This window comes from Schistocerca serialis, chromosome 9, assembly GCF_023864345.2.
Source record: "Schistocerca serialis cubense isolate TAMUIC-IGC-003099 chromosome 9, iqSchSeri2.2, whole genome shotgun sequence".
Taxonomy (NCBI): Eukaryota; Metazoa; Arthropoda; class Insecta; order Orthoptera; family Acrididae; genus Schistocerca; species Schistocerca serialis.
The window spans coordinates 33,457,397-33,480,676 of NC_064646.1; the positions used below are offsets into that span (position 1 = coordinate 33,457,397).

The 23,280-nt window shown below is 39.2% G+C and overlaps 1 protein-coding gene across 2 annotated transcripts in view; it reads right to left on the minus strand.

The window, feature by feature from the left end:
- Positions 1–21,852, minus strand: part of LOC126419302 (pyridoxal kinase) — a 126,869-nt gene extending 105,017 nt beyond the window's left edge. For both annotated transcript variants that reach the window (XR_007575959.1, XM_050086477.1), the window contains exons 1-3: positions 21,603–21,852; positions 21,348–21,447; positions 21,121–21,264 (exon numbers count right to left, since the gene is read on the minus strand). Coding sequence is in view for 1 of the 2 variants with exons in the window: in XM_050086477.1 (XP_049942434.1) it covers positions 21,121–21,264; positions 21,348–21,447; positions 21,603–21,689 (331 nt within the window). In the remaining variant the exon portion in view is untranslated. The remainder of the gene's footprint in view (positions 1–21,120; positions 21,265–21,347; positions 21,448–21,602) is intronic.
- Between the last annotated feature and the right edge of the window lie 1,428 nt (positions 21,853–23,280).

Genomic DNA, 23,280 nt, shown 5'->3' on the forward strand with positions numbered 1-23,280 from the left:
GATATATAGGAAGATGGATCAACAGTGATGATTAGTGATACTGGAGGAAAAGGGAGGGAAAGGGGGGGGGGGGGGGGGGGAGGGAGGCTGATGGTGGAGAGATGGTGAACAAAGTGGTTAGTATCTCTGATGTGGGAGGCTAGGTTTTGGGCAATTGGTTGGAGGTTTTGGTCAACAGGATTGCAAATTCTTTTAGAGGGAGCATCATAGCCATTGACAATGTGGTATCGAGGATTGCTGTGTTTGGGGATTTTGGGGAGCATTTAGAATGTGGGTGTGCAGGGTGTACTTGGGGAATGAGGGAGATGGGCTGAGGTGAGAGGTTCTGGGAAGGGCCTATGGATTTCAGTAGGGATGAGAAGTTATGTTGGACTTCCAGAATGGAATCATTCTGGCAGAACTTGTAGGTGAAGAGTCAGGCAGTTGACAGAGCCTTCTAGCAGATAGGCTCTGCAACTCATTACAATAGTGGTGGAGCCTTCATCCACATGGAGGATGATTAGATTTAGATCTGTTTCCAGATTGTGTATGGCTGTCTTTTCTTCTGTCAAAAACTTAGTGTTTTTAGGAAGGGACCCGGGGAAGAATGGTAAAGCCAAGTTGCTGGTAAGCAATTCCTGGAACTTACCAGAGTATGGTTAGGTTGGAAGGGGCAGTTGGGTGCTGAGATTAGGTTGGCTTTCCTCCACAAAAATCAGCAACCCTGGACACCCCATAGTAGTTGGGTATTGTGCTCCCACTGAAAGAATTACCACTCTTGTTGACCAACACTTCCAACCAATTTCCCAAAACCTAGCCTCACACATCAAAGATACTAATCCTGATCATTTCCTTTGCCCACTTTCCACCCCCCCCCCCCCCCTTTATCTTCCGGATACCTACTTATCACTGTTGATGCCATCTCCCTACACACCAAAATCCTTCATGCCAACAGCCTTGCCACTGTCGAACACTACTTACCCAGTGGCGGAACCGAGGTGTGAGACATGTGCAATTCACTCACTCAGCATCTTCTACTCCAGTCCTGCCACACGATTAACCTACCCCATCAGATGCCAGGCCACCTGTCAAGGCAGTCATGTCATGTGCCAACTCTGCTGCAAACAATGCACAGCTTTTTATGTTGGTATGACTACCAACCAGCTGTCCTCGAGGATGAATGGCCACTGCCAAATTGTTGTCAAAACCAAAGATGAACCCCCCCCCCCCAGTGGCACAACATGCAGCTGAGCACAACATGCTTAATTTCAATGGGTGATTCACAATCCAAGTCATTTTTATTCATCCCTACACCACCAGCTACTATGAACTACACAGAGGCGTGTTATCCTTACAACACATTATCCACTTCCATATTGTCCTGGCCTCAATGTCAAGTAACCCCCGTTTTAAATAGGAAATGAAAGGAAAACAGGAAGTGAGACAGGGTTTTAACCAATGCCTGATGTCATTCAGCTGTACAATGAACCAACAGTAAAAGAAAGTAAGGGAATTGAAAGTTTAGGGAGCATAAGTAAAAATTTTGAGGTTTGCCAATGACATTTTAGTTCTGTCAGAGATGGCAAAGGGCACAATAGATCATTTGAACAGAATGGATAGTGCTCACATCAACATAATTCCTATTCAATGGAGATTACTACAAACAAATGGAGTGATGATAGGCTGCCCATTGGCACCAGTGGTAGCCAATACGTTTATGGAGGCTTTTGCAGAAGTAGCCCCTGAGTTGGCAGTTTACAACCTCTTGGGCTCCTCCTCCTCCTTTAAGATGATACACTCTCAATTTGGTCATGTGGACGATATCACCTACAAGATTTCCTGCAACACCGGAATTTGCTGCACCAAATCATCAAATTCACAATAGTGAAAGAAGGAAATAATCAATATCCATTTCTGGATTTGCTCTTCAAATGATGGCACACCAAGACACAGCATCTACCATAAACGAACAAATACAGATCTATACTTGCATGCCCACAGATGACATTTCCCCTTCAGGACAAAAAGTTAGCCTAAGCACACTAGAGCACAGAGCATTCAAAATCTCGGACCAACACAGTCTAACAGCCAAATTCCAGTACCTAAAAGCTGTGTTCTATATGGAGGGCTACATCAACTACCACACACAACATGCCTTTTGACCAAAGAGGCTGAGACCACAGTTTGCTGAGGATAAAGAGAAACGTGTTGCAATTGTGATAATTCCATCTGTCACAAACACATAAAAAAAATTGGAATAGTATTCCAAAAATTTAATGTCAAGTGCATTTTCCACCCAACAGATGAAAGCCTTCTTGAGACCAGTCAAGAATGACCCAGAAGCCCAGAAAATACAGCTCTTGTCACTGTTGGAAGATATATGTAGGCCAGGTTATCCAGGCAGTACAAGAGAGATGTGCTGAGCATAAATGCTACACAGATAACAAATAGCTGACAGAATCTGTTGTGGCAGAGCACTGTGTGTCTCTCAGACATGACTTGAATTATGATTGCACCAAGTAGTTGCAACAGTCCAACACCTTCCAGTATCATACCCTAAAAGCAGTTGTAGAGATTGCACTATGTGATGAACTAATAAATAAAGATAGCTTTTTTTCAGCTGAGTAAAGCCTGGGACTCAGCCTTGAGCATGGAAAAGAAAAGTGGAAATCTATGTGAAAATCCATTCCCATCGTGGAAACTGAACGGGATGGAGACATACTGTTGCTGTACCAACAGGGACACGCATCCAGCAATGGCATCAGCACGTCTGGAAATCCAGCGATGTGCTTTCCCCACCGCCATGCCCAGAGGTGGCCAGTAGGAGGTGAAAGGGGGGACAGAAGAGGGGCAGGATATTAAAGTGGTGCCCAGGAAAAGCAGTCTGTTATCAGAAAAGCCTGATAATGGAGAGAAGTTGCCTTGCCAAAATATCACGCCTTCCATTCAACATAATCCATCTGAATAGCTGAAAAATGATCAAAATCTTCCTATTCTAGGAAAACCTAAAATCATCATTCTTGTAGTCAGCAGCTAGTAGATCACCATCAGCACACAGCAGTGTTCAAGATAAACACCTCCAGGAAAGACTTTCTGACTTTTAAACATATATGTGAACAAATATATGTTTTTCAGAAACTCTTTTGTTGCTACTGCTAGCCTGCATACTGTATCAGACCAGATTTGTGACTGGGTTTAGGACTTCCTAAGAGATAGAACTCCACATGTTATGGTTAACAGGAGGAGTTAAGCAGATGTAAAGGTAATTTCCCAAGTACCCCAACGGAGATTTATACGACCATTAACTCCATCTGAACAGACCTCAAAAGGCACAGTGGTACTGACCAACTGAATTGCCATCCTCAGCCAATAGGCATCACTAGATGCGGGTATTGAGGAGCAGGTGGTCAGCACACTGTCTTCTGGCCACTGTCAGTTTTCGCAACTGGAGCTGCCACTTCTCTGTCACATAGCTCCTCAAATGGCCTCACAAGAGCTTCGTGCACCCTGCTTACCAACAGTGCTCAGTAGATCCGGACAGTCACCCGTCCAAGTGCTAGCCGAGCCCAACAGCACTTTAGAGGTCTGATGGGAAGTGGTGTTACCACTGTGACAAGGATACTGGCATAGTCTTTATTGTTTACAGTAAACACCGATGAGGCAAAACAATATGCGCACTGCTCGCCGTAAAATTGAATGCCCCCTGTAGCTGTTGCCAGCTTGTGACATGGTAAGGAATGTATGTAAGTGGAGAATAGACAAACAGGGAATAATTCCAGTGATTACGTAGCTCACAAATGGGGAAATAAATTGACATAGTGACTTTAAAAAAGGGCAGATTGTTATGGCCTGGCAGCTAGGAATGAGCCATTCAGAAATGATGAAGCTGCTTGGCAGTTTGCTTGCTACTGTCATGATCATCTACAGAAAGTGACTAAATGACAGTGAAACCACTAGTGGGCAGTGTGGTGTTGGACAACCAAACCTCATCACACAAACGTTTTGGAACACACCGTTCAGTGCACATTGTTGAACATGGTGCTCCACAGCAGGGGTCAGCAATATTGCAACATGGATCAATGCAAATGTGTCATGTGGTTAGATTAATCACATTTCTTGTTACATCAGGTAGATGATCATACCTGATATGCCATCAACCATGTGAACAGCTGCTTAAATATTGCACTGTACTGTAGATGCATACTGTTGGCAGAACAAGTCAGTGAAGGAAAATTTGGGGAAAAAATTCATGTAAACACAAACTTTTGTTCAGTGTTAGGGAGGAATGCCATGAACAACATACTGAAATTCCTGATCAGTGGGGTTGAGTGGGCATTTAAAGGCCACTTTTTATGTTTTTCATTAATAATTTGAAAACCATGGCTTCTAGCAAAAATGTTTCCCTGTAAAAAGTTAATCTATATTCAAACTGATACAAAGTATGAGTTACCCATTTTTCTCTAGGGCTAACAGCTTCCATATTGCAGGGCATAGGGAAATTACAGATTATTAAAAATATTGTCGCAGAAGAAGCTGAGTAGCACCGTGGTGTAGTGGTTATGATACTAAACTGTTGCATGGAGGGTCGTGAGTTCAAAACTCACCTGGACTGTACAATTTTAATTGCTATATTCGGTTCGAGTACCTTCTAGAAGTATCCACAAATGTCAAGATCCAGGAATGTTCTGTAGTTGCACATATACTTTATGTGTTATGGCCAGAGGCAGTTTGCTCCGCACTCTTGTATGTGCAACTGCTGAATGAACTTTTGTTAAGTGAAGTTAGTGTTTGTCATTCAGCTAATTACACCTTCTTCTACATGACAATATAATTTTAATGGTACAGAATTAACGTTTATCCTTAAATGAAGTGAGTTAAAAAAACAAATACTACATGTATGTACTACATCTAAGTGCAACAGAGCCTTATTAAGGGATTAATTGTGTTCCAGGGTGTGGAGGATGTGTGGGGTAGAAATGCAAGGGGTGGTAGGTCACTGGATTGTATTCTTGAACATCCCTTAAAGCGCAACCACTTAAACAAGTCACTTAAAATTATATTCAGTTTTTAATTCTTGATGTTAATGATGTGGGAGTATGTGTTTGAACCACCTGCAAATTAAATCCTGACTTGCCTTAATACTCAGGTTATCTTTATCATAGTTAATGAATTTCTACAGAAATGATGTAGCCAAAACATGATATGTTGTTGTTGTTGTTGTTGTTGTTGTTGTGGTCTTAGTCCTGAGACTGGTTTGATGCAGCTCTCCAGGCTACTCTATCCTATGCAAGCTTCTTCATCTCCCAGTACCTACTTCAGCCTACATCCTTCTGAATCTGCTTAGTGTATTCATCTCTTGGTCTCCCTCTACAATTTTTACCCTCCACGACGCCCTCCAATGCTAAATTTGTGATCCCTCGATGTCTCAGAACATGTCCTACCAACCGATCCCTTCTTCTAGTCAAGTTGTGCCACAAGCTCCTCTTCTCCCCAATTCTATTCAATACCTCCTCATTAGTTATGTGATCTACCCATCTAATCTTCAGCATTCTTCTGTAGCACCATATTTCAAAAGCTTCTATTCTCTTCTTGTCTAAACTATTTAGCGTCCATGTTTCACTTCCATACATGGCTACACTCCATACAAATACTTTCAGAAACGACTTCCTGACACTTAAATCTATACTCGATGTTAACAAATTTTTCTTCTTCAGAAACGGTTTCCTTGCCATTGCCAGTCTACATATTATATCCTCTCTGCTTCGACCATCATCAGTTACTTTGCTCCCCAAATAGCAAAACTCCTTTACTACTTTCAGTGTCCCATTCCCTAATCTAATTCCCTCAGCATCACCCGAGTTAACTCGACTACATTCCATTATCCTCATTTTGCTTTTGTTGATGTTCATCTTATACCCTCCTTTCAAGACACTGTCCATTCCATTCAACTGCTCTTCCAAGTCCTTTGCTGTCTCTGACAGAATTACAATGTCATTGGCGAACCTCAAAGTTTTTATTTCTTCTCCATGGATTTTAATACCTACTCCGAATTTTTCTTTTGTTTCCTTTACTGCTTGCTCAATATACAGATTGAATAACATCAGGGAGAGCCTACAACCCTGTCTCACTCCTTTCCCAACCACTGCTTCCCTTTCATGCCCCTCGATTCTTATAACTGCCATCTGGTTTCTGTACAAATTGTAAATAGCCTTTCGCTCCCTGTAGTTTACCCCTGCCTCCTTCAGAATTTGAAAAAGAGTATTCCAATCAACATTGTCAAAAGCCTTTTCTAAGTCTACAAATGCTAGAAACGTAGGTTTGCCATTCCTTAATCTTTCTTCTAAGATAAGTCGTAGGGTCAGTATTGCCTCACGTGTTCTACGGAATCCAAACTGATCTTCCCCGAGGTCGGCTTCTATCAGTTTTTCCATTCGCCTGCAAAGAATTCACATTAGTATTTTGCAGCTGTGACTTATTAAACTGATAGTTCGGTAATTGTCACATCTGTCAACACCTGCTTTCTTTGGGATTGGAATTATTATATTCTTCTTGAAGTCTGAGGGTATTTCACCTGTCTCATACATCTTGCTCACCAGATGGTAGAGTTTTGTCAGGACTGGCTCTCCCAAGGCCGTCAGTAGTTCTAATGGAATGTTGTCTACTTCGGTGGCCTTGTTTCGACTCAGGTCTTTCAGTGCTCTGTCAAACTCTTCACGCAGTATCGTATCTCCCATTTCATCTTCATCTACATCCTCTTCCATTTCCATAATATTGTCCTCAAGTACATCGCCCTTGAATAGACCCTCTATATACTCCTTCCACCTTTCTGCTTTCCCTTCTTTGCTTAGAATTGGTTTTCCATCAAAGCTCTTAATATTCATGCAAGTGGTTCTCCTTTCTCCAAAGGTCTCTCTAATTTTCCTGTAGGCAGTGTCTATCTTACCCCTAGTGAGATAAGCCTTTACATCCTTACATTTGTCCTCTAGCCATCCCTGCTTAGCCATTTTGCATTTCCTGACGATATCATTTTTGAGACGTTTGTATTCCTTTTTGCCTGTTTCATTTACTGCATTTTTATATTTTCTCCTTTCAGCAATTAAATTAAATATTTCTTCTGTTACCCAAGGGTTTCTACTAGCCCTCTTCTTTTTACCTATTTCATCCTCTGCTGCCTTCACTATTCCATCTCTCAAAGCTACCCATTCTTCTTCTAGTGTATTTCTTTCCCCCATTCCTGTCAATTGTCCCCTTATGCTCTCCCTGAAACTCTTTACAACCTCTGGTTCTTTCAGTTTATCCAGGTCCCATCTCCTTAAATTACCACCTTTTTGCAGTTTCTTCAGTTTTAATCTACAGTTCATAACCAATAGATTGTGGTCAAAGTCCACATCTGCCCCTGGAAATGTCTTACAATTTAAAACCTGGTTCCTAAATCTCTGTCTTACCATTATATAATCTATCTGATACCTTCTAGTATCTCCAGGGTTCTTCCATGTATACAACCTCCTTTCATGATTCTTGAACCAAGTGTTAGCTATGATTAAGTTATGCTCTGCGCAAAATTCTACCAGGCGGCTTCCTCTTTCCTTTCTTGGCCCCAATCCATATTCACCTACTATGTTTTCTTCTCTTATTTTCTTATAAAGTTATTTACTTGCATAAAATGTATGTCACACTGAGTTTGTCAAATTGTACCAATGACAATAGTTTTGGAGGTTGCAGCCTCTCCTTATATAGGTCTTACCAATCAGAATTGTTTACATTGTTTAAAACCTAAACTTCTTGATTTCAATTAACAGTTGCAGAGTTTTGTGAGTAAATTACAGAATTTATGTTAACAAAACTGGATAAAAATTACAGGATAACAAATAGTTTGAAATAAAAAATTTAACATAGCCGAAACACAGAAAATAAGGTTTCACAATACTACATACTTTAGAAGATAGAATAACATTTTAATTACAATTTGGATTTTGTTGCTAACATGTTTCCTCGGTCTTTTCACAAAACTGAATGGAAATACCTAATGTGTTTCAGTGCAGGAATGTTATACATGTGTGTTTCAGTATTTGTATAAGTTCATCGAATGTACAGGGTTATTACAAATGATTGAAGCGATTTCATAGCTCTACAATAACTTTATTATTTGAGATATTTTCACTGCACAGACATACAAAAACTCAAAAAGTTCTTTTAGGCATTCACAAATGTTCGATATGTGCCCCATTAGTTATTCGGCAGACATCAAGCCGATAATCAAGTTCCTCCCACACTCGGCGCAGCATGTCCCCCATCAATGAGTTCGAAAGCATCATTGATGCGAGCTCGCAGTTCCGCCACGTTTCTTGGTAGAGGAGGTTTAAACACTGAATCTTTCACATAACCCCACAGAAAGAAATTGCATGGGGTTAAGTCGGGAGAGCGTGGAGGCCATGACATGAATTGTTGATTATGATCTCCACCACGACCGATCCATCGGTTTTCCAATCTCCTGTTTAAGAAATGCTTCTGCTTTAGCGTTTTCCATAAGATTTTCCAAACCGTCGGCTGTGGTACGTTTAGCTCCCTGCTTGCTTTATTCGTCGACTTCCGTGGCTATGCGTGAAACTTGCCCGCACGCATTCAACCGTTTCTTCGCTCACTGCAGGCCGACCCGTTGATTTCCCCTTACAGAGGCATCGAGAAGCTTTAAACTGCGCATACCATTGCCGAATGCAGTTAGCAGTTGGTGGATCTTTGTTGAACTTCGTCCTGAAGTGTCGTTGCACTGTTATGACTGACTGATGTGAGTGCATTTCAAGCACAACATACGCTTTCTCGGCTCCTGTCGCCATTTTGTCTCCCTGCGCTCTCGAGCGCTCTGGCGGCAGAAACCTGAAGTGCGGCTTCAGCCGAACAAAACTTTATGAGTTTTTCTACGTATCTGTAGTGTGTCGTGACCATATGTCAATGAATGGAGCTACAGTGAATTTATGAAATCGCTTCAATCATTTGTAATAGCCCTGTACTTGTGGATAAAATATAAGTTTCATTACATTTTGATTAAAAATCTCATTATTACAGTTAAAGTATGCAAACAAAGTTGAACCAACCAGTTATCACAGTTACAATACGTGTTCACTGAATTTACCTACTTCGCATATGCATCACTACTTATTATCGGGTTCTTGGGATCAGTCAGGTAATGCTCTCTGCATTATGTGTTATCCAATTCTTTTATATTTCAACCCTCCCCCCCCCCCCCCCTTTCATACTTCTGCAAACTGAAGATTGACCAGTGACCCACTATTTACCTCACTATGTCACAAGAAGCAATTACAGGGTGTTTCACAAAGTTATACCAAAATGGCACAGCATAGTTTATTAACCAATAGCTGTGCATCACACGGACTTGCCAGATGGGCGTTTATTTTCCATAAAGTGCACTAACACTAGTCTAGCTTATAGGGATTTATGGAGATTCTGTCTGCATGTGTTACTTGTGTTGGTATTATTGGTAATTTAAATCAGCATTAGGTGTTTTTAGCACACTTTGCGAAAAATGACACCCTCCAGGCATGTATGCATGCATGCTGGGTTGCTAGTGATTCATAACGGGTGTGGAGTTTGCGTACAACTTTGTGAAACACCCTGTAGTTGCTTCTTGTGACGTAGTGAGATAGATAGAGTAGGGAATTACCACTCATCTTCAGTTTGCAGAACTATCAATAAGGGAAGTTCATGAACATAATCCAGTGACCTACCATCCCTTATGTTCCTCCCCATACACCCTCCCCAGCCTGTTACACACCCAGAACACAATTTATGCCTTAATATGGCTCTACTGCACATAGACATGGTACACACATTTAATGTGTGTTCCTAACATACTTGCTTTAAAGATAAATATTAATTTTGTACTGTTCAAACAATATTTTTAATAATCTTGTGATTTTTCCATACCCTGCAATGCAGAAACTATTGTCCTAGAGAAAAAATTAACCAGACCTTTTTAGTGTGAAATTTAATGTAGTTTAATTTTATACTTGGAAACATTTTTGCAAGAAACTGCAGTTTTTGAGTTATTCCAGAAAAACACAAAAAATTGACCTTTAAGTGCTCTCCCCACACCCACTCCAATGCTTACACTCCATCAGTCAGAATTGTTAGTATGCTGTTCCCTTCTGGGAAAAAAAATAAATAAATAAATAAAAAATAAAAAAAAATAAAAAATCCCTGGTCAACTTTATTTGGTCTTCATTGACTGGGCTAATTAAGATAAGGGGGCATTCACCTGGACTTCCATGGAACCTGTGGTAGTAACTGAATGTATCATGACATGTGGACTGCATGAACATTATTATGGGCCATTTGCATCCCTTTATGCTTGATGTCTTCCAGATGGTGATGGCATCTTTCCACAGGGCAGCTGTCTGTTTTACAAGGCCAAAACAGCATTACAGTGGTTTCAGGAGTATGAGAGAACTGATATGGATGTCTTATGTACCAAATTTGACAGATCTAAACTGGATGGAACACTTCTGGGATGCTATTGGACACTAGCTTTGCACCCACGAGTCACCAACCTCTAATTTATGGAAATTGTGCGACCTGCCCAAAGACATATGCTGTCTTATGTCTCTGAAAACCTTAACTCTGCGTCATGCAGAATAGCTACTGCACTGTGTTGGGTCAACATGCAATTAAGCTGGCGTCCATAATGTTTTGATTCATCAGAGTATATAAATGATCTAATGGATAATATTTCAAAGTCTGAGACGCTTTTTGCAGAAGATACTGTTGTCCACAGGAAGATTTCAATGCTAGAAGACTGTAGTGACATGCAGGAAGACTTGCTGGGAACTAACACAATTATCTTTCTTCAGTTTGTCCTCTCAGTTAAATCCTAGTGTTAGTACGGTCTCATGTTTTCCTACATTTACCTGGAGCTTCCCTAAAACAGCTATAAATAATGTGTATCAGGATTTTTCCTGCCAGTAAAGCTCAGATTGTTTCAAAACAGGGAAAGGAATTGGCCAAATCACAGAAAATCTGAATCAGGATAGTTGCACGCAGATATGAATTGTCATGCTCCCAAACTGGATTACAAATGCTAGTGTCCACACCCACAATACAAGAAGGAGGAATGAAGTACGGAGCATACCTCACCGACTGGCATCAGTCTACTAAGAAGTCTGCCCAAAAACCTGCAAGATAGTGTACTTCACAATGACTTTCCAAAGAAACTTAAAGACTATCTCATTGAAAAAGAGTTTTACAGTGTTGCAGAATACTTATGCCATTAAATTTGTATATATTGTTATTCATTAACAGTGCTGTAAAAATGTAAGCTAAAGGTGTAGAAAAATAAGTGATAATGAATGTTAATACTTTGACATGTCCTATATTACATGTACATTTACTGTACACAATGTAATCTTACAGGATCAAATAAATTCAATTCAATTCAATTCAGTTCAAATGCGAGTCCAGTGTGCTAACACTGTGTCACCTCACTCGGTGGTTAGTAATGATTGCATTTACGATCAACTATGAAATTCACAACAATACAATATGATTCAGATAATAATTTTATATTTTGGTGCAAAAGCATGTAATAGGTTGGACAGTTGACAATTGGCAGGAAATTTAAAATCCTCTGATATTCAAAAACAAGATAAAAGAAAAGATACCTTACTCACCACTCCTCCTACAATTTATCAGAATATTTTGACTCATGCAGTAAAATCTAATGTTTGTATTAAACACCATTTGACTATGCTAGTATGTGGACAGCTGACAGCATACTTGTAGGCCAAAAATTACCTAAATGTTTTATTTGAAGTATGAGTTTAAAAAAAAAAAAAGCAGCTGAGTAATATAAGAAGAGGAGCAGCTTTTCTCCTAATACATGTACATATATGAGTACCTAAAGTAATCTAGAAGTAAGCACTATGATTATCAATGTGAGTAGATTATCACTAGTCATCATTTGTAGTTGGTGCACTTTATAGAAGTAGCTAGCTTCTATCTGTTAATAAATAATTTGAGTCATTCCACATCCTTAAAGGCTCTTCTTCATGAAGGAATTTCTGGCACACACTGCATGAATAAATGAACAGATTAAGCTTCTAAGCAGTGCTTCTCTTCTGTTAAGGTGTCTCTTGACTTTTTCTACATTCCTGAAGCTTCTCCTTCTTGATGACATCTATGGTATATGATAAATGAATAAAAAGGATTGTTGTGTCCTCTTTAACATCTGATTTAGTAAATCTTACGACTGCCAGTCAAGTGTCCAACTATATTTTCACGTATTTTTGGCTGTTGTTGAAACTGATTTGTTGACATTAGTAGGAAATTATTTAAATTCATTTGTCCTACAACTACTGTCATCAGTGAGCTGTACATCACTCATGCCTAATAATGCTATAAAGTGCCTCTGCTTTAACAAGTTTGTTTGATAATCTATAACTAACAAACTGTATCGTTATAGATCCCACTGATGATGCCTTAGAACAGGAGAAGGCGAAATGCGTATGGGATAACTAAAGTAACTAGCAGCAGGACAGGCAGTTTTATTTACAAAACAAGTATGCCTCTGCTTTCTTATTCAAATTTTGAACTTTTTTTTGGTACACAGTACAGTACATGATTTTTTTTCTTTAAATGACTATGAAAACAATTTTCCAGTATTTCTTGTAATACACCTTTAAATAATGGTTAGAGCTGGTCCTCTGAATTAAATAAAGCTGTCCCTCATAGTGCAAGATACTTTTATCCATGCCACTAGGTTTGTGCTTAAGCTCGTAGCATTTTTATTTTGCACATTGGTATTCTGGTTGCTACGGGTTTATTTATCAATTAGTCATTTTTTATTTGTAGTTCATTGTTGCTAAATGAGTTAACATGTTTTGTCATTTGCAGATAGTGAGTGGAGCTGTGTTCACTAGAAAATGAGTTCTTTGCCCCAAAACCACGTTATTTCTACAGTCGCAGAATCAAAAAGTTATCCCAACTCTGGCAGACAGTTGTAAATAGTGAAGGAGAATCTATTATTGATGGTGAAAGTCTCTGTTATGTTTATCTAAACTTAAGGGACAATGCTACGAACTTATGCACCAGCCCAATATTAACCTCCATTTCTCTTGATTTCCAATACGTTGTATTATTCACATGTTCTCTCTACTGACTGATAAAATTTAAGATACCCTCTACCCTCATTAACGTTTTTATGTTTCTAGCACCATGGTTGCAGTGCAGAATTCGAAGACTTGTTTAAATAATATTCAGTAATATTTAAAGTTACTGGAAGGTAACAAATAATGCAATGAATTACTGGAAAATCCAGGATGGAAAGTAATACTATTATGAAAATTATAGTTGCTACTCACCATATAGCAGGGATGCTGAGTAACAGATAGGCACAACAAAAGACTGTCACAAAATGAGCTTTTTGCCAACAAGGCCTTTGTCAAAAAAAGGACAAAACACACACACACACACACACACACACACACACACACACACACACACACGAGCATAGTCTCTGGCAGCTGAAGCCAACAGTCTTTTCTTGTGCCTATCTGCAACTCAGCACCTCCACTAAACAGTGCGCAGCAACTACACTTTTCATATAATGTAATGAAATGTTTTTAGAGCCTATTTTTTATGCAATTAAATTCTCTTCTGATGAAATCAACACTAGTTTAAAATCAAACATTAAAAAGCTTCAGTACAGTATTCTTGCATCCATCAGGCATGGTCTGCACATCAACAGGACTTGGAAAGGGAGGTTGGTGAACTAAATTAGGGAGATTAGAGCAGAGCCACATATGGTCAAAATACCTCTTGGCTTGGGTACAAGGACTAGACTTTTTTAGGATAAACCACAGCAATGGTCTCCCTGCCCTTACAAGTATCTCAACCGGTTTAGAGATTTCACCATAAGGTGCACAGAAGGTAGAATGTACCACACAAACACCACAGAAATTTGTCCAGAATTCTCTATTCTTCATCAAAATGTGCAGTCCAGTAGAAGTAAAGTACACCAGCTTGGATTTGATTACAGTTTTTCAAAAGCATGGTGGTATGATTTACAGAGAATTGGTGTCGATATGATGATTTACACCATATTGTGCTATTGTCATATGAATGTGCAATTTGCTACTGTAGAACTACCTTATAGGGTGGGGGTCAAGTATTTGTTTCCGGGGTGGCACATATTTTAAAGCTAGAGATGATTTGATTGGTTAGTGTAGATAAACATTTTGAATTGGCAGCTGTTGAACTAACAAAGCTAGACATCTTTGAATAGCTAATTATCCTGTGTGTGTACTGCTCACCTGGTGGTATTGTACAAACTTTCATTAATGAATTAACTGATATCTTGGAAACAGTTTCAGCCCCCAAACTAACATCATAATGTGTGAAGACATAGATATTAATGCAGGGATTGAGAATGAAATTAGTAATAACTTCCTCAACTTTTTTGGGCACTTTTGGTGAGACCGAAATAATAAACACTGCTACCAGGGTATCAAAAAGTTCAGTATCAGCCTTAAGCCATGCACTTACACGTACTGACAGGGAGAACTGTGAAATATTTGTAAGAGATCTTAGCCTTTGTGATAATTACTGTCAGAAAATAAAGCCAAACACTTGCTTTGAGCAGCCCACAGAACTGCTCACCTACAGGAAGACCTTCTCAGAATATAAAACACATTTATTTATTTATTTATTTATTCATTCAGCCAAGAATAATCTCACAATGATGTAGGATTTTTCAAAGTAATACAATGCCAATCAAAGGGCCAAGATATAACACAGCATACAGAACATGCTTTAAGAGGATAGGTGGTGGTCAGCCATGGCCCTGGTTTAGGAATCATCCTCACATTTGACTTACGGCAGTGATCCAAGAAAACCACAAAAACCCAAATCAGGATAGCCAGACAGAGCAGCTCCATCCTCTCTAAGATGAGGTCAGTGTCCCAACAGCTGCACTGCTTCAGTTGGTATTCTTCAATGAATAACGTTTCTTCATTTACAAACAAATTGTTTCATGTAAATTGCAATATTAAACATGGTTCTTTTCCTCCACTGCCCACACACTGAGGAAACATGCTGATGACTCCTAGACTTTTTTGGCACACACTGTTCATTTTTGGGGAGACAGTTCTGAAAGTATCCACTTCCACAGTGGCAGCTAAGGAGAATAAATGGATAAATGCAGATATTAGAAAGTCCTCCTGGACACTTAAATTTCTCAGTTATTAATAAAACCACTACAGCAATCCGCAATTCCCAGATTATTATCACAGGCATAAAAATATACTGGAGGGTATTGCTTGCTGTAGAAAAATATTTCCGTGACAAACTAATATATAATGCAGAAAATAAAAGCAAAGGAGTGTGGCAAGTCATAAAAGGCAGACAGAAGTATAACAACATACAAATTAAAGATGGGGATAGAATAACAAAAAATCCTCGGTAATTAGCTGACTTCTCTGGAACTGTGAAGAAGATACAGAAAAATCTTCCTAAAACACATGTGGTACCCACAATAACTTACACAGCAAGCACAATGATGGTGTTTCCTATAACATAGCTTGGAGTAAGGAAGACAATACTGAAATTAAAAAATAAGAAGTCAGCAGGCATGGATGAGGTGCCAGTCTGTTTTCAAAGGGTGCATCGAAAGCATACGAGTCCCTTTAACAAACATACTAAATGAGTCCTTTAATTAAGGTATTTTTCCAGAGGACGTACAGCATGCACAGGTTCTGCCTTCACAAAAGAAAGGTAAAGTGGAAAATATTGAATACTAAAACCTAGTTTCACTACTGTCCTCATTCCCAGGAACAACTGGATCAATCATGAAAGACAGACTAATGATACTTTATAAATGTGTGGTGTCTGTTCCTTCCCCCTTCCATTTCCATACAGACTAATGAGTTAAATAAATATAGACTTTTTAATGAAGCGAAGTTTGGTTTCCAAATAAGAATGAGTACAATATCGACCATTACAGACGCTACAAAAGTGGCAGATTATACAAATGTGGCATCTTGACACGGATGACTGCTTTGCAAGTATATTCCTACACTTTTTCAAAGCTTTTAACACTGTTGACCATAAATTACTACTACCAAACAAGCAGCAAGCATTACATGTAAAAGTAATAATGAACGAGTGGTACCAGTCTTACCCAGAAAACAGGAAGCAAGGGGAAGAGGTAGTTCACACATCTGTGGATGATAAATTTTTAACATAGCATTTGTCAGACAAGAAACATATAAATATGGGTGTTCCTCATGGTAGTGTATTGGGCTCTGTTCTGTTCTTACTATAAATCAATGACTTTCCAGTCCAGTATAAGACAAGGAGAAAAATTTCTCTTTCCTGGTGACAGCACCATCACAGTCACAGATTTTTTAAAAAACCACAAGAGTTCCTATTACAGAAAGCAAATGAAACCCTCAAGGATGGGGCAGGATGTAATGAATTAACATTGGATGTGCAGGAAACAAGCAGTACACACTTCAGCATAAAGAGAGGAAACAACTGTTGCATTTAGCATAGATGAAAAACCTATAGATTGTATAATAAACACAAAGTTTTTAGGGGCGAATATTGATTGTCAATTAAAATTAAAATGGAATGAACAAACAAAGATACTGGCAAGAAAATGTCATCTACAAGTTATGCTCTTAGCGTTTTATCATCAGTAATCTTGTGGTGTCATATCATTTCATAGGTATGAGACTCTTTTCTGCAAATGGAAGGCACACAACATGGACACAATTTTTAAACTGCAGAATAGGACCAAAAGAATAATAAGTAGGAGTGGTAGCAGGGCTAATTGTAAAGAGATATTTAAAACAACTAGGCATCCTTACTGCATCAGGTGAGTACACATCTACCCACATCTACCAATCTGTGGTGCACAGCAGAGAAAATATTACTAAATACTTCATTAACAGTTCTATACATAATCACAGAACAACAGTCAACCTGCAGTTACACTTATCCATGAAAAAAAAAGCAGTATATCAGGTGATCTCCCTCCCCCCCCCCCCACCCCCCATGAACCATGGACCTTGCCGTTGGTGGGGAGGCTTGCGTGCCTCAGTGATACAGATAGCTGTACCGTAGGTGCAACCACAACGGAGGGGTATCTGTTGAGAGGCCAGACAAACGTGTGGTTCCCGAAGAGGAGCAGCAGCCTTTTCAGTAGTTGCAAGGGCAATAGTCTGGATGTGTAACACTAACCAAAACGGCCTTGCTGTGCTGGTACTGTGAACGGCTGAACGCAAGGGGAAACTACGGCCGTAATTATTCCCGAGGGCATGCAGCTTTACTGTATGATTAAATAATGATGGCGTCCTCTTGGGTAAAATATTCCGGAGGTAAAATATTCCCCATTTGGATCTCCGGCCGGGGACTACTCAAGAGGATGTCGTTAAAAGGAGAAAGAAAATGCATTCTACGGATCGGACCATGGAATGTCAGATCCCTTAATCGGGCAGGAAGTTTAGAAAATTTAAAAAGGGAAATGGATAGGTTAAAGTTAGATATAGTGGGAATTAGTGAGTTCAGTGGCAGGAGGAACAAGACTTCTGGTCAGGTGACTACAGGGTTATAAACATAAAGCCAAATAGAGGTAACGCAGGTTAGGTTTAATAATGAATAGGAAAATAGGAATGCGGGTAAGCTACTACAAACAGCATAGTGAACGCATTATTGTGGCCAAGATAGATACAAAGCCCACGCCTACTACAGTAGTACAAGTTTATATGCCAACTAGCTCTGCAGATGACGAAGAAATTGAAGAAATGTATGATGAAATAAAAGAAATTATTCAGATTGTGAAGGGTGACGAAAATTTAATAGTCATGGGTGACTGGAATTCGGTAGTAGGAAAAGGGAGAAAAGGAAATGTAGTATGTGAATATGGATTGGGGTTAAGAAATGAAAGAGGAAGCCGCCTGGTAGAATTTTGCACAAAGCACAACTTAATCATAGCTAACGCTTGGTTCAAGAATCATAAAAGAAGGCTGTATACATGGAAGAAGCCTGGAGATACTGACAGGTTTCAGATAGATTATATAATGGTAAGACAGAGATTTAGGAACCAGGTTTTAAATTGTAAGACATTTCCAGGGGCAGATGTGGACTCTGGCCACAATCTATTGGTTATGACCTGTAGATTAAAACTGAAGAAACTGCAAAAAGATGGGAATTTAAGGAGATGGGACCTGGATAAACTGACTAAACCAGAGGTTGTACAGAGTTGCAGGGAGAGCATAAGGGAACAATTGACAGGAATGGGGGAAAGAAATGCACTAGAAGAAGAATGGGTAGCTTTGAGGGATGAAGTAGTGAAGGCAGCAGAGGATCAAGTAGGTAAAAAGACGAGGGCTAGTAGAAATCCTTGGGTAACAGAAGAAATGTTGAATTTAATTGATGAAAGGAGAAAATATAAAAACGCAGTAAATGAAGCATGCAAAAGGGAATACAAACGACTCAAAAATGAGATCGACAGGAAGTGCAAAATGGCTAAGCAGGGATGGCTAGAGGACAAATGTAAGGATGTAGAGGCTTATCTCACGAGGGGTAAGATAGATACTGCCTACAGGAAAATTAAAGAGACCTTTGGAGATAAGAGAACCACTTGCATGAACATTAAGAGCTCAGATGGAAACCCAGTTCTAAGCAAAGAAGGGAAAGCAAAAAGATGGGAGGAGTATATAGAGGGTCTATACAAAGGCGATGTACTTGAGGACAATATTATGGAAATGGAAGAGGATGTAGATGAAGATGAAATGGGAGATACGATACTGCGCGAAGAGTTTGACAGAGCACTGAAAGACCTGAGTCGAAACAAGGCCCCCGGAGTAGGCAACATTCCATTGGAACTACTGACGGCCTTGGGAGAGCCAGTCCTGACAAAACTCTACCATCTGGTGAGCAAGATGTATGAGACAGGCAAAATACCCTCAGACTTCAAGAAGAATATAATAATTCCAATCCCAAAGAAAGCAGATGTTGACAGATGTGAAAATTACCGAACTATCAGTTTAATAAGTCACAGCTGCAAAATACTAATGTGAATTCTTTACAGACGAATGGAAAAACTAGTAGAAGCCGACCTCGGGGAAGATCAGTTTGGATTCCGTAGAACACGTGAGGCAATACTGACCCTACGACTTATCTTAGAAGAAAGATTAAGGAAAGGCAAACCTATGTTTCTAGCATTTGTAGACTTAGAGAAGGCTTTTGACAATGTTGATTGGAATCCTCTTTTTCAAATTCTGAAGGAGGCAGGGGTAAAATACAGAGAGCGAAAGGCTATTTACAATTTGTACAGAAACCAGATGGCAGTTATACGAGTCGAGGGGCACGAAAGGGAAGCAGTGGTTGGGAAGGGAGTGAGGCAGGGTTGCTATCTCTCCTCGATGTTATTCAATCTGTATATTGTGCAAGCAGTGAAGGAAACAAAAGAAAAATTCGGAGTAGGTATTAAATTCAATGGAGAAGAAATAAAAACTTTGAGGTTCGCTGATGACATTGTAATTCTGTCAGAGACAGCAAAGGACTTGGATGGATAGTGTCTTGAAAGGAGGATATAAGATGAACATCAACAAAAGCAAAATGAGGATCATGGAATGTAGTTGAATTAAGTCGGGTGATGCTGAGGGAATTAGATTAAGAAATGAGACACTTAAAGTAGTAAAGGAGTTTTGCGATTTGGGGAGCAAAATAACTGATGATGGTCGAAGTAGAGAGGATAGAAAATGTAGACTGGCAATAGCAAGGAATGCGTTTCTGAAGAAGTGAAATTTGTTAACATCGAGTATAGATTTAAGTGTCAGGAAGTCGTTTCTGAAAGTATTTGTATAGAGTGTAGCCATGTATGGAAGTGAAACATGGATGATAAATAGTTTGGACAAGAAGAGAATAGAAGCTTTTGAAATGTGGTGCTACAGAAGAATGCTGAAGATTAGATGGGTAGATCACATAACTAATGAGGAGGTACTGAATAGGATTGGGGAGAAGAGGATTTTGTGGCACAACTTGACTAGAAGAAAGGATCGGTTGGTAGTACATATTCTGAGGCGTCAAGGGATCACCAATTTAGTATTGGAGGGCAGTGTGGAGGGTAAAATTTGTAGAGGGAGACCAAGAGATTAATACACTATGCAGATTCAGAAGGATGTAGGTTGCAGTAGGTACTGGGACATGAAGAAGCTTGCACAGGTTAGAGTAGCATGGAGAGCTGCATCAAACCAGTCTCAGGACGACTGAAGACCACAACAACAACATCAGGTGATAAAACTGTAATACATTGCCAAAGGAAATATGTCTTTAAAAAGACAGCTAAACCATCCCTTATAAGTAATGAATACTACTCAATTAAAGATTACTCACAGTATTGACACAATATTGGCAGGGTATAACTATAAAACCCTGTTGTATTTCAATACATGGCCAGTGTTTACTGCTTTTACAGAAAATTATGTGTCAAGATCCAAAGTACATTTTATAATAGCTTGGCATTCTCATGAGTTCAACATCTCAATCACTGTAGGGGGATGCTGACTCAGATCATCAGATGGACATAGGGAAGGATAGGATGACATACATGACACATAGTTGAATGTTTACGAGCCTGCAACCAGTTTTCAAACAGATTGGAGTTATTGCAAGGGGCACAGCTGCATCTTCATGGTCCAGAAGTCATCAGCGGGTGTCCTTAGTGTGCAGTGACGAACACCAAAATTATGTTTTATTTTATAAGTTATCTGACACACACAGTGTGTCAATCTAAGAACATTGCATCAACAGCAACCAATTGAATGAGGTGGTGCAGCTGCTAAGACGGGAGGATGGAGTTCACTCTGTCTGGCCATCCTGCTTTAAGTTTACTGTAGTTCTCCTAAAAACTTCACGTAAATGCTGGAATGATTCCTTCATAAAGGCCACAGCAATCCTCTTGTCCTATCCTCATAATGCATACTTATGTAATCTGTGCATATATTTTAAACTACTGATTTTCATCGTTTTATCAGGTGAGTCTTGGATGAATAAAAATAAAAAATAGTATTAGTACAGAGCTACATGTATGTCATTCAAGCATATAGTAGTTCTAAAATAACATACCATACATCAGATTTGGATTTTTGGCACGTAGCTGTTTGACAGCATCAGCTATGCCTTTAAGGAATGTTGGTGAGCCTGAGTATCCAGTCAATAAGTGAGAGTAATGATCAAGCCCATTGCTCGCCAAACCCTTCATCAACTGTGCTATAGACAAACGCAGTGATTAAACTCTAGAGAAAATGGTTATAAGTATTATTTTTCTCAATTTTCTCTGAGGTAACACTCACCCAGTTCGTCAGCATGTAGTACTTGTCCCGCACAAGATCCATAACCAGTATGGTTTGATAACTGTACAGAATTAATGGCATCGACTTCGAATCCAAGAACCTGGCGAAAAGAGTTAATATGTATTCATTTCTCAATGACGATAGCAAAATCTGTTAACACTGTTTATCCACATATTCAGCGGTAAGACATGTATAGTTTTTTCCAGATTTTGCAACAGTCAATCGTCATTGTGAAATTTGTTGCTCCTCATTTACCTGCAAAGGAAATGTAGCACTCTTGTTTCCTACGTATCCCGATACCACATGACTTTGTATGGAAAGAACCCTTGGTGATTTTCCCATGATTGCACTGTTTGTTAGCTTAATTCCTTATGCGAAACAGGAAAACGGGTAAACGAGTCTCTGTGCATCCACAACACTAGGGTTCTACCGTTTCGGAATGTTACGTCGACATAATTTTTTTATCACGTGAATCAATTGAATTCAAGCCGTGCAGCAGACGCTTCTCTGTTTAGTGTTTACAATTGACTTATATAGTATGGATATGGAATCAATACAAGGGGCAAATTATGAAGAGGAATTATTTAATAATATCATTTTGCTGTCAGCTACAGTTAATGGATTGTTCAGTAAATTGTAGCGAGAAAGTGCATTTATCATTAAATAATCGTCAACGTCTCTCCCATTACTTTTGGTAGACGGAGCATAGACGTTGCAGAGATACCACCACTCCGCATTGTTTTCTGATTTCTTTGCGGAATGCAAAGGACTATGACGTATACCCGTTTTGTAAACAGTGAAGACGTGTTAGTTTGACGGTAAGTTGTGAAGGTGAATAAAAATGATAGAAGTATGATACTGAACGTTATAAATTTGGTGTAAAATTAGTTTTACCAAAAAAGCATAATCATGAGTGGCAAAATAATATTAAATGATACCCACGAACAGATCGACGACGCCGTATGGTCTCAACAAACGTGGAGATTTTCTGTGGTATCACAGGAAACTCATTTTTTAAACATCTCAATTTGTCATGTGCTCCTACGGGTAGTTTCTTACTTGATAATTATTTGTTAATCATATTGTAAAATCCCCCCTACTATGATTTAATAATTTCTTGCTGTGTACTGTTTCACTCAATTTCTGACAGTTTCATTATGTTCAATATATCCATTGTGGATGACGAACTGCGACTGTGATTTAAATTGGCGTTTATTATGTAATATGTATGCAACCAGTCGTTTTTTACGATTTATTCAACCATGAACATGTTTTCGAGCCACTGCAGGTTCATCTTCAGATGGAGGTGTTACAAGAAAATTATGTTGTGGACCAAGTGTAGCTAGATGCAGTGCTGGTGAGTTCACTGCCTTGTGGAATTCACATCAGTTTACTTATTACAATGTGCATTATTAAGCTATGTATACAAGTAAACACAGTATGCAGCTGCACTTGGTTTTTTAGTGTAAAACCAAGTGTGCTGGTAGCCTCTTACTCTGTTTATTTGTGTACATATAGCACGTTATAAGAAGCAGTCTGATGTGAATACCACAAGGCAGTGCACTCACCAGCACTGCATCTAACTACACTTGGTCCACAACGTAACATTCTTGTAACATCTCCATCTGAAGATGAGCCTGCAGTGGCTCAAAAACATGTTCCTGGTTGAATAAATCTCAAAAAAGTGATTGGTTGCGTATTTCTTACCACATAAACGACAGTTTCATTATTCCTGTTGCTTATCTGTGACTACTCTTCCTTGTGGCAAAATGATACACATTTGTAGAAATATTTTGTGTTTAATCCTTCTTTACCGACCACATCTATGTATTTATTATATGTTGCAGCATTCCAATAATTGACAAAAACAATGAATGTGAAATAACAAAACAGTGTGAGACACTGCGATTATGTAACTGAGTCAATCCTTATG